Source organism: Nelumbo lutea, chromosome 3, assembly GCF_056320005.1.
Source record: "Nelumbo lutea isolate HS-2025 chromosome 3, American lotus-T2T, whole genome shotgun sequence".
Lineage (NCBI taxonomy): Eukaryota > Viridiplantae > Streptophyta > Magnoliopsida > Proteales > Nelumbonaceae > Nelumbo > Nelumbo lutea.
In genome coordinates this window covers 100,048,612-100,061,506 of record NC_142686.1, presented here as the reverse complement: position 1 = coordinate 100,061,506, position 12,895 = coordinate 100,048,612, and the positions used below count along the sequence as shown (strand labels likewise).

Genomic DNA, 12,895 nt, shown 5'->3' with positions numbered 1-12,895 from the left:
TACACTATTCAACAACTCACAGCAGCCTTACACCATTCGGCTACTGCACACACATCCCTTTCTAGGGCAACAATGAACCTAGTTCTCTAGGTTCCAGTCAATACTAACAGCTTCTTGTAGGGTTTCCACCTAGAAATATTAGTAACACTAGAAGAAGAGAAAACCGACCTTTCTTTGAGAATATCAATCAACCATTCACTGCTAAAATCACTTTCCTTGCTAAAGAAGGTTATGCGCAGCAGAGAGAGACGAGCTGTGATGTTTCTGACCTAGGACGAACCAGTTCTCTCCATTGACTGACCAAAAACGAAGGAGAAGAGTCACGAATACTGCTGAGGCGCTTTACCAACTGAAGTAGGTCAGGAGCATGGCTCTAATACCATGTTTCGACTGGTGCTACAGTAGTCCGAACCAGAAAGAGAAGAAGAAGAAGAAGAGAGAAGAAGAAGAAGGGTCTGTTGAAATCTGATAGGCTACCCATTCAGTTAACCCCCTTAATCTATATTAGACTCTAATAATCTTTACAAAGACAAAAATGCCCTTACTTAAGTGTGGGGCAGAGTAACTCTAATAACACTGCCACATAAGCATGCTACTTAACAAACATAAGACTAAACTATCCCTATTCGGCACACTTTAACAGGACTAAATTCTCTGGAATGATTATTAGTGAATTATGACCATTGGAAAAATGACATAAGTAATCAGGTGAGGCAAACTGCCAATCACTCACTTGAATTGATATGTCAAATCTGCGCTCGCCAACACTGTTAAATGTCTGGTCATCTGTATACATAATTTCAGCAAAATGAAGCTTCACTTTATAACTTCCTTTACGTAAGCAGAACCCATAGTACCTGAGAGATAAAGGGGAAAGGCGAGCTGTGCTGTATATTGATGAACTACTCATGTTCAGCACAGGATTTGCTTGGGTAATGAATTGAACTTTGTCATTGTAGAGGTAGTTTCCTGTAGTGCTACATCCCCATCTTTCACCATATTGGCTGAAGTCTGATGGACCCATTTGTGCTGAGTCATCTTCATATTCCTCCCCATTAAAATCCAACAATGGCCCACCACAATTAATGAACAAGGAATGATCTGTTTATGTAAGATGAAAAATATATAATCATACTGACAAAATAGTAATTCTTTGGTAGCATTGCTAAATTTAAGACCCAAGGTTTGAAAACTTAAGGATCTGATAGAAAGAAAAAGCCACTTACACTTGGGCGTGCTAGAACAGGGTAGGTCCTTCTTCAAGCACCAATTGACTCTACAAAAAAATAAAAAAAAGATTTTCGATTCATTTAATTCCTGAAAGCAGCTGTTAAGTGAATTAGATACACTTTGAAGAATTTAACAACTTACAAGTTGTCCCCATAAGATGAATAACTACTGGAAATTGTTTTCCTGTTAAACAACATGAAAAGGGAGGTTACACAAAAAAGAATTGAGTAACAATAGAAGAACAAATATTAAATCTAGATTGCTACTTACACTTGATGTTGGCTCTCACAGCTGGGCTGTGTAGAGTATCCAGTGAAATTATTGTAAGAAATGTCTCTGCAAGACAGATCTATCAGGTATTATGGTAATGATTTTTTAGGGAAGAGACAATTGCACAAGGAATCAGCAGGAACTAGCAAGAGGGATACTAGTTGAAAGATGAAAGCCACAGATGGGCAACAAGAAACAAGATACAGAAATATTGCATGAAAAATACAGTAGGTTTGAAGCTTTTCATAAGTTGTACATACATATAATTTTTGTTGTCCATGACCCAAGCTGGCACTAATCCAGTTAGTGAGTTGTTATTGAGATACCTATATCCATATACAAGATTGTGTCCACTTTGTGACTAGACAGTTTATCATGAAGAAAATCCAATAACCAACAGATAAATTAAACAAAGAAAGGAACGAAGAAAATCAAGAAAATCAAATTTTCTTTTATATATTTACATACAGATATTGTAGCGATGACAAGCTCTGAAGTCTAGGAATTTCACCGGTCAATCTGTTGAAGGACAAGTCTCTGAAACTAAAAGGTTAGAACAAGAACAGTAGCATGAAATGTCTCATTAATGTAATAAACAGTGTGTTCATAATGCATCCATCCATATGGGGTTACCCAGGCACAGAATGATAAGGTTATCAAAACATTACAATGAAGTATTATTGGTAGATATCAGTAGCTGGTGAAGTAAATTGTAATTAAACCCCCTAACAAAAAGGAAAAAAAGGTAGCTGGGCCTGTAGTACCACCTTTACACTTCAAAATCTTAAAGTAATGGAATATTGGAACCCCATAAAAAATGTCTTTGTTAGGCCTGCATAATAGGAATATCCAAGCCTTGGGGTGCAACCACTTTATGCTTTGTAAATCATAATGTGGAAAAACATTACCAACTGGGTGCAGAAAGACAAGGATTGGTTCCATAGTCAATATGCTAGGCAACAACTACTAGATCTTGTCTTTGGTAGAAAATTATCAACTTTCACAAACATACTTTATCAATGAATTGCCTCCTTTATGAAATAGCTTCTTTCATGTGATGATTTCATTTAGGCAAGTAAATTCAATTTGCACATGGATATCAGTTATGGGACAATAACAATAAAATTTAAGTGTATGAAATAATCTGGATAGATGGATTAGTGGATGTCAACAAGTAGTAACCAGCAAACCATGCCTTGGAAATTAGGATTACAAACTTAACCTGGATTGTGCTGAAAGGGATGACAATAGGGTCAATTCTTGCCAAGTTTGAAGTTAACCATTCAATACCTTCAAGGTTTTCCCTAAACTTTCAAAGTTCTTAGAAGTAGGGTGAGATTTGTGAAGGCCCCATCTGAACCAGGCCTGAACCAAATCCAAACTCTTGCAGGGTTGGGTTTGGATTTCAAGCTTCAGGCTGGACCTAGGCATGGAATATCATGCTTTGGTTCAGCTTGGGTTGGATTAAGTTGAGGCATAGGATGGTCCAGACAGGCCCAACACAACCCAAGCCCACCTAACCTTTAATATCATATATATATACCCCCTCACATACAAAGTACCTTATGCATAAGTATGTAACTAACAATATTTCGATGAATTTTTTGTTTATTACTAGAAAATGTGCATGTGCTTTGCACGTGGTAATTTCAGATGATGATGATGATGATGGCAATAGTAATAATGTGCCCAATTTTTTTACAATTTTGAATATCTCTAAGTGTATAAAAATAATTTTTATATTGCACTTATTTTTGTTTAATATGGCAAATATATGATATTAGAGATGCCCCAAATTTATTTATTTCTTGGTTAGCAGTAAATAACGTGTTTAAGGACAGAAATTTTAGTTCCTTCCGCGGTTGGGGATTTTTTTTTTTTTTTGATAATTGAAATGATTTTATAAATCAGCAATAAAATAGTACAAAGTGCTGTTGGGAATATTTTTGCATATCAGGGTTTGGGGGTATAGTTTGTTTGGGCATTTCTGTGTCAAATCCTGTGTACAGCTCCTTGTTGTACATGTTTTTTCCTTATTAATGAATATTATACTTTACCTGTTTCAAAAATAATGATTTTTTTCTTTATAATTATTTGCGTTTTTATCTTTTCTATTTTTTATTATTTAATTATGACATCATGGGTTGATCCATTTGACCCAGATGGTTGAATTAGTTACCTGCCACCCAGATAGAAGAATGACTTTGTTTTTGGGCCATTTTAAAAGGAAACATGGTTTTTATATTATTAAAAGTATTGGATATAGATCTAACTAATAGAATTTATTGATAAGGAAAAAAAAAACTTAAATATAGGATTCAATGAGAGAGAATGAGAATTAATACCTTTATTATAACTTACAAGACCTTTTTATATCTTTTTGAAGGGATACACAACTGGGGGGGGGGGGGGTAGCCCATCCCCCAACCCATAACCTCCCGAACCCAAGTGTAGGTGGGATTCGACCCCAAGTCTCCACTACAACCGCCATGAGACCTTACCAACCAGCTGGTTGGCACCTTGCTTATAACTTATAAGACTTAATGAGAGAGAATTGAATGAGGTGAAAAGTAGTAATCAGATTACATTTTTTGCCCTCACAATTAGAGAGGGACTAAACTTAAAAATATGGGTATTTTGGTCAAGAAGAGTTCACGAGTTCATTCATACTCTTAATGGTAGTATAGATTATAAATTGGATTACAGATTAATAAAAATATAAAGCAGAAAAACATGAGTAAGAAAACCCAATGCAGAACCAGCTTGGAAGTTCAGAGTACAGATTAGGGAGGCCAAAAACCTGGGAAGAAACTTGAACTGCTTGTTCAGGTAGATCCCTAGATCAGCCAACTCCCTAGCAGATAGCTCAGCTCAAGCTGGGGTCAACTCTCAACTCTCAAGGGATTCTTTGGGGAATGCCTGGGCCAGGGGTCCATTTGTATCCTGAACAGACTCTTGAATTGTTTTGTGTGATTGGCTATTTTGCTGTCTCTGTACTGTCCCTGCTGTCTATTCTGGACAAATATAGATTTTCTTCTCTACTATTAATACAATGCTGTTATTTATCGGGAAAAAAACATGAGTATGAAAACCCTCAAACTTGACCAGCCTGCTCAGGATTGACCAAACTGAAACCTGGACCTAGTTGTCTTAGACTCTTAGGCTTTAGCTTGGGGTAGGCTCAGGATTTACCTTGGATTCAGATTGGTTGGGTAAGTCTTAAAATTAGGGCTCGATTGGGCGCTAAACTTGGCTCAGCCCACCCAATACATCAAAGTTTGAAGAGTCTTAACAGAATTTCATCTTGCCTATACTGAACTACCATTTGTGAAAAACTAATTTTTATTTTATTACAATAAACTCATTCACTAGGGCTGTACACAGGTTAGTTCAGTTTGGTTGCACATAAATCTGTGAACCAAACCAAACTGGTCGGGTTGACTTTTCTACCAACCCAATGGGCATAAAAACCAACTTATGATAGAAACAGTCGGTTTAAACCAATAAAAAAATATATGCAAAATGGTAAAGAGACTTGAGAGGGTAGAATACTAGAAGCATTAAAGCCAAGTTCTATATTTGCAGTTTCATACAAGTTCTAGACTGGTTTCACTTTAGACTTTTACTTTTTTTAGCTTTAAGCCTTCAATAGCTTCTTTGACTCTTTCATGTTATTCTACAAAAACTCAAAATAGAAAGACAAAATTTTTTGAATTCTGACATTGGGAAACTGCCAAAACATGGGGAAGAGAAAGAAACATGATACCATTTCCTTTCTTTGGGATAGGCTCGAAAATCAGATATTTCAACATGTAGTCGGTTCGGATTGGGTTAACTTCGGTTTACAAACTCATAAACTGCAACCGACCCAACCAATTGGGTTATGAATATTCATAAACTGAAACCGACCATATTGGATCAAGTTGGATCGGTTTGGTCAGTTTGGTGAATTCTGTGAACAGCCCTATCATTCACATCAAGATCATACTAGAAACGGTGCCAAATTTTAAACTTATAGACATCACAAATTGCCTCACTTATCTAAACCATCAAAATAACTGACCTTGATTCAATTCATCACTTTGTGAATCCTGTGCACTCAGCAGGGTGAGAAGTTCAAACATTGAGTTATCAGCTGGCTGTTGGACAATAACAAAGCCAACTGGAGGTACAGGAATGAAATTAGACGTTTTAGAGGGTTTTCTAGAGAGATGAACTTAAAAATTCAATGGGCACAAAGATCAACCAGCAACTTAGCTGTTGGACAATAACAAAGCCAACTGGAGGTACAGGAATGAAATTAGACATTTTAGAGGGTTTTCTAGAGAGATTAACTTAAAAATCCAATGGGCACAAAGATCAACCAGCAACTTAGCTGACAGATAAGCTAAACAAGGGGTGAGATGGCAGGGGTTGTTACCTCTTTGTTGTAATTTATGTTAATTAATGAAATTATTGATTTTTGTTACTGATCAAAGAAAAAAAGTTCAGTTTACACTTGTGCGTACTTGAGGCGTTTTCAGTGTTTGCTGAAAACAACAGCCAAAGAAGAAGAAGAAGAAGAAGAAGAAGATTTGAGAATGGCGGCTTACTCACTTCAGCTGGCCCTACAATCTTATATAGATGTTTACAAAGTAATGTTACATGAATAGACTAGAATCCCCCTGATTAGTGATGGGACACCTAGACAAGTAAAAAATTAAGTTTAGGCCCAATAACTAAGAACTTAAGACACAAATATGACTAACATAAACACTAAACCAGCCAAACCAACACTCCCCCTCAAGCTAAGCATGGATGTCGGTCATGTTTAGCTTGCCAAGTCTAAGAATTTCGTTGAAGCTAGTCCTTTTGTTAGCACATCTGCAATCTGCATCTCGGAAGGAGTATAAGGAATGCAGAGTTCCCCTGAGACTATCCTTTCTCTAACGAAGTGTCGGTCAATCTCAATATGCTTCATCCTATCATGTTGCACTGGGTTATTTGCAATGTTGATGGCATCCTCGTTGTCACAGTACAGCCTGAGAGGACCCTCGACCTTTATCCCAATCTCACCAAGAAGGGTCCTAAGCCACAATAATTCAGCAACACCATGAGCCATAGCTCGATATTCAGCCTCTGCACTTGATCTAGCAACCACATTCTGCTTTTTACTTTGCCATATAACCAAATTCCCTCCAACGAACGTGCAATACCCAGAAGTAGACTTCCTGTCTCCAACAGAACCAACCCAATCTACATCAGTATACGCTTCAATTTCAATTTTATTGTGTTTTTTGAATAGAGTTCATTTTCCTGAGCAAGTCTTCAAGTACCTAAGAATCCTTTCCGCTGCTCTCATATGAGGAATCTTTGGAGAGTGCATGAACTGGCTGACAACATGTACAGCATAAGCAATATCTGGTCGAGTGAGAGACAGATATATCAACTTCCCTACTAGTTTTTGGTATCTCTCTTTATCAAGGTAGTCATCTCCTACTAATTCCTGTAGACCATGGTTCTGTTCTATTGGATTATCTGCTGGTCTACTCCCCATCATACCTGTCTCCTCTAGAAGATCAAGGACATACTTCCGTTAACATATATTGATGCCCTCTTGTGACCTAGCAACTTCAATTCCAAGGATGTATCTCAGATGGCCCAAGTCTTTGATCTCAAACTCAGAAGCCAAAAACTCCTTCAATCTTTTTATCTCTTCTAGATCATTTCCTGTAATCACCATATCATCCATATAGACGATGAGTGTCGTAAGTCTGCTATCCTGTTTCCTTATGAACAAGGTATGATCTGCACCACTTTGAGTGTATCCCACTCTCTTCATGGCCCCATAGAGCTTCTCAAACCAAACCCGAGGAGACTACTTAAGACCATATAATGCTTTCTTCAGTTTACACACTTTCCCATCAAAGCCATAACCTGGTGGAGGATCCATGAATACCTCTTCATGTAGATCGCCATTTAGGAAAGCGTTCTTCACATCCAACTGATGTAGCTCCCATGAGAAGTTTGCAGCTAATGACAATAGAACCCGGATTGTGTTGAGCTTCGCGACTGGAGCAAAGGTCTCTTTGTAGTCAATCCCTTCTTTTTGAGTAAACCCCTTTGCCACAAGTCTGGCCTTGTATCTTTCAATGGACCTGTCCTCCCTATGCTTCACAGTGAACACCCACTTGCATCCCACAGTGCTCTTCCCTTCTGGTAGATCCAGTAATTCCCAAGTTCTTGCTTTCATTAAGGCTTTCATTTCTTCATTCATAACCTTTTTCCATCTTGGGTCAAACACAGCCGCTGAGTACCTAGTAGGGACATGCACGGAAGAGAGAGCAGACACAAAGGAATAATAACGATGTGATAAACGTGAGTAAGAAACAAATTCAGCAATGGGGTGTCAGACAATACAAGAAAGGGTAGACTTACGAAGAGCAATAGGGAGATCCAAATCAGAAGTACGAGTAATAAGATTACCTGGAGCTGCTGAGACAGATTGATCCGAGTCCGATTGGTTGCTGCCATGAGTTAGAGGGTCTTTTTTCCTTCTGTTGTAGATGATTCTTATATCTTTTTGTTGCCTACTAGTGTCCTCAGTTACATCTGCAGCATCAAGAGTGGTAACAGGTTCAATGGGAGCCTCACTAGATTCACCTGGGATGTTACAACTAGGAGGATCAGGAGGAGAAGATGGAAGGCCCGAGGCAGAAAGAGGCACAAAAAAAGAGGGGGAAGAAGAATCCTCTTCCATCCCACTAGTCTCCCCCTGAAGAGGATTCTGTGAAGAATGAAAATAGGATTGAGACTCAAAAAATACCACATCTTTTGTGACGTATTTCCTCTTGATAACGGGATCATAACACTTGTAACCCTTCTGTGTAGGAGAGTACCCTAGAAAGATTCCTTTCGTAGCCCTAGGATCCAACTTGGTCTTCTTTAGATCCTTTACATGTATAAAACATACACAACCAAAGACTCTAGGTGGAAGAGGAAAGTCTGGAAGATTAGGACAAAGGACAGAGAAAGGAGTTTTCATACCCAACACCTTAGATGACATCCGATTTATCAGATATGATGTGGTAAGGACTGCTTGAGACCAATAGTACTTGGGAACCTTGTGCTGAAATAGTAAAGCTCAAGCGGTCTCCAATAAGTGTCTATTTTTGCGCTCAGCAACCCTATTCTGTTGAGGGGTACTAGCACAAGATGACTGGTGTAGCATGCTTGCATCCTCCATGAACAGGTTCAAGGATCCTTCAAAATATTCAACAGCATTGTGTACGGAATTGCTTAATCTTCTTATCAAATTGAGTTTCAATCATTTTACAAAATGCCATGGTTATCCGTGGCACTTCATCACGTCCTTTTAACAGGTAGATCCATGTGCATCGAGAATAGTGATCAATAAAACTGATAAAGTAACGAAAGCCATCTACAGAAACAAGAGGTGAAGGGCCCCAAACATCAGAATGGACCAAATCAAAAGGAACTTGAATTTCATTATTAAAAAATGGATAAAGAGTTCTACATTGTTTTGACAACTAACACACTTCACAAACTAAACTTTGACTTGAAATACCCTTGAATAATTCAGGAAACAGCCGTTGCAATGATGAAAAAAGTAAATGACCTAGCCTCGCATGCCACAAGTGTAACCTAGCTATTGACTCCTCATTATTCTGACTACTGGCAGCAGATGATTGTAAGGCCAAACTGATGTCTGCATCAAAATAGTAGAGACCTCTACACTCATGACCACTCCTAATCGTTCTCTTTATCAGTCTGCCCTGAAAGACACAATGAGTAGGAAAGAAAGTTATGCTACAGTTTAAATTCTTAGTAAGCTTCGAAACAGATAGGAGACTGGAAGTAAGATTGGGAACATGTAGAACAGATTTAAGAGAGAGGTCCTTGCTTAGGTCAACCCCCCCCCCCTTCCCAGAGATAGTGGAGAGAGAACCGTCAGCAACTCTCATCTTATCTTGGCCAGACATCAAATGGTAAGAAGAAAATAAAGCGGATTCTTATTCCCCCTCTTTTTTTGTTTATCATGCCTCTCCTTGTCTTTTACATTCTCCCAACCAAGAATAAGATGATGATCAAGTTCTTCCCATAGTCGTTCTAGGGTTGCAAAATACGTTGCAACTGTCATATCTCATTGTCTCAATGCAACAATGTCTTGGTTTAACCTATAAATTCTTGCATTGTTCTTTCTCTGTCCATAAGTTTTATACACTTTCTCCCAAATCTTAGTAGCAGTGGGAAAGTGTTAAACAGTCCTGGCCACTCTTGGAGTCATCAAAGCAAGTAGCCAGGACATAACAGTAGCATTTTCCTTTCGCCATATTGCGTACTCCACACTACCCACTTCAGGTTCCTTCTTCTGTCCATCTAAATAACCCGTAAGTTCCTGAGAAGTAATGAAGAGCATGGTTGAAACAGACCATTCTCTGAAATTATATTCATCCAACAATACACTGGTAATCTGCAAGCTATGCAGATTTGGGTTTTCTAGATTAGAAGACCTCCCACCAGTTCTATTATCCCTAAAAGACACTTTTCTCGATATTGAAGACATCTCCTTCCTCTTACAGTGATCACAATTGAAAACTCAGTACAAAGAACACGATTTCAGACTTACCGAAGCTGTTACAAGTCTAAGAACCCCTCGTAATAGGTCTGAAACCAAGAACAATCCACCTCTGTACTATGCTGAACTACTAGGATGGGATTTGACTTCTGTTGTCGTAGATTGTGACCACCCTTACGATCTGTACTAGGACTGTCTCATTCAGTCCTTCCACCTAGATCTATTCCACACAGATCTCTCTTAGCAGCCGAATGGCTACTACCTGCTGCGGGGTGTCTAGTAGGGCATCAGCTACTGGAACAAACTCCCCTTGGGCCCTACAACCAAGGGAAACCCTAGATACAGACCTTGCTGTGTTCAATGGTCAGCCCTAGGGTTTCTTCACAACGGCCAAGATAGGAGAGAGAGAGAGAAAGAGAAAAAAAAGAAATAGAGAAGAGGAGAAAAGAGGCGGTTGTAACCAGACAGACGGATTAGTGCTCTGATATCATGTTTGCTGAAAAACAACAGCCAAAGAAGAAGAAGAGAAGAAGATTTGAGAATGGCAGCTTACTCACTTCAGCCGGCCCTACAATCTTATATAGATGCTTACAAATTAATGTTACATGAATGGACTAGAGTGCCCCTGATTAGTGATGAGACACCTAGACAAATAAAAAATTAAGTAAGTTTAGGCCCAATAACTAAGAACTTAAGAAACAAATATGACTAACATAAACACTAAACCAACCGAACTAACATTTAGCATCCAGAAAAACCAACACATAAATGAAGTTAATAGAACAAAATATCTAGAAAAAGGTATCCATCCCTATAAAACTTACATCTTTTTAATACTAGTCATCTCTTCTCCAATGTAGTTGGGGATTTGGCCCACAATCATGCAATTTCTGAGTATCCTAGAGAACACAAACAAAGCCAAACACCTCATGGGTTAAAGGAACCACAAAAAACATTTCCATGCAATCACACCATGCATATGTGAGCTCACAATTCAATCATGAATTTCATGCCATGGAGGTCAGGAAAACTCATATTCGATCCAATCAAGTCAGTCACCCTCCTGAAATTTGAAATGCAATCATATCAGAAAAACTCATACCATCGTTCTATCTTCATTGCTTTAAGTTAAAAAAGGTCTCTAAACTTAATATAAAAGATACAAAAGACTGGAATGATGTCTCACAGTTCAGTTAAGTTTTTCAAGAGGGAGATTGTAGAAGGAATAGGGCCCTCTAAGGATGTACCTTGCATGTCACTGCAACAGTTTGAAATGGTGGTTGATATAAAGTATCTTTAGATAACAGTAATTGTTGTCCATCTTGAATAAGGTAACAAATTGCAGAGAAATTAAGTTAAATATCAAGGTACTCACAGGCTTTTAAGTTTGGTCCAGTTCCCAATGAAATTAGGCATTTTCCCTGATATACCATTTCCATCTATCCTACTGCATGTATGTAAGTAGTAATGGAATTTAGGAAAATATAATCTCAAAAGTAACAGCTGCCCAAATTGGTAATAACAACTTACAATTCTGTCAAGCTCCTTAGGTTTCCAAATGTTTCTGGTATTGGGCCCGTGAAATTGTTTGCTGAAACAACACTGGAGGAGTGAGAAAGCAATCTATGTTAGTTAGCAAGAGGGATAAAAAGAGAAGATAGTATTATAATTATTAATGGTTATGATGCACTAAATTGGAGTTTGAAGGATTCAATAAGACAACATAGTGAAAGGATCACAGCATTTAGCCTTTTTAACAGCTAAGGGGATAGTACCTTGAGACTATTTATGCCTCCTCCAGCCCAAGGAGCTAATGAATTCAATTTGGAAGTTTCTAGTTTGGGAAGTCAAAGTCATTCAGGAGTTGATGGGTGTTCAGAAGTCATGATGACTAGATTCTTTAGGTCTACAGAGAGGCCATTTATGTCAGAAACTCTGATCATGCCAGGATACTGTCTTTTCTGAGAGATTCAAGAGTGTACCTTAAGTTACCAGGATAGTTTCAGATCATGGTGGGTTAGATGAGAGACAGAGGGAAGGGACACAGGCATTGCAGAAATCTTATTTGGGAGGATAGATCCTTGGCATCCAGAAGGGACACCTCATCCTGCTGGATCGAGGGATCTGCTAATAAGCTAGTTGATTCCTCAGCCAGGAGAGGAGTAGACAGAACTAAGATGTTTTGGGGCTTGACCCTCCTAGAGTAGTTTCTCTCAGGTGTATTGGAGGACTAAAGGGGTCAGTCTGAAGGACCTTCTTCTTCCACTCTTTGTTCCTGTCTCAATAGTAAAAGAAAAGAAAAGAGGGATAGACACACATGCTCGGAGCCTCGGAGATTCTAATTTACATTTGCAATATATTCCGTCCATGCATATTGGGAAGCTTATATTAAAAAATGAAATCAAAAGGATATGTAGATGAAGTCATAGGATCCCATTCTGTAACTTCAGCTGTGAAATGCTTTACATATTATTCCTAGTCTAACTAATGTTGATATGCAGCTGCATGTAACACCAAATCACCAATATAGAGGAAATATGGAAGGGCCACAAAGAATGCATTTGTTCCATGAAAAGACAAGATGGACTAGAGAGAAAGGAGATAGACAAGATGGAAATCCACTTTCTGTGAATTATCTTCATCCAAATTTAGGGTTACACACCTACCTCAAATAGGTGCATTGATACCTATTATGACCTATAGTATTTATTTTTTAAAACTTATTTTGACATGAAACAGCTTTAAAAGATAATCTGGAATTATTTGCCATTTTTTATTTTTTTGAGTTTTTCTATTTGAGCAAGTCAAATTGTCAAA

General features: G+C 38.3%; 1 protein-coding gene across 2 annotated transcripts in view; it reads right to left on the bottom strand.

The window, feature by feature from the left end:
• The window catches only part of LOC148867144 (putative LRR receptor-like serine/threonine-protein kinase At1g53440), a 49,508-nt gene that overhangs the window by 24,423 nt on the left and 12,190 nt on the right, over nt 1-12,895 (bottom strand). For both annotated transcript variants that reach the window (XM_088978540.1, XM_088978541.1), the window contains exons 7-17: nt 11,609-11,680; nt 11,454-11,525; nt 11,265-11,336; nt 11,070-11,141; nt 10,903-10,977; nt 1,969-2,037; nt 1,761-1,826; nt 1,501-1,566; nt 1,372-1,413; nt 1,227-1,276; nt 734-1,101 (exon numbers count right to left, since the gene is read on the bottom strand). In XM_088978540.1, the coding sequence (XP_088834666.1) occupies nt 734-1,101; nt 1,227-1,276; nt 1,372-1,413; nt 1,501-1,566; nt 1,761-1,826; nt 1,969-2,037; nt 10,903-10,977; nt 11,070-11,141; nt 11,265-11,336; nt 11,454-11,525; nt 11,609-11,680 (1,024 nt within the window). The remainder of the gene's footprint in view (nt 1-733; nt 1,102-1,226; nt 1,277-1,371; nt 1,414-1,500; nt 1,567-1,760; nt 1,827-1,968; nt 2,038-10,902; nt 10,978-11,069; nt 11,142-11,264; nt 11,337-11,453; nt 11,526-11,608; nt 11,681-12,895) is intronic.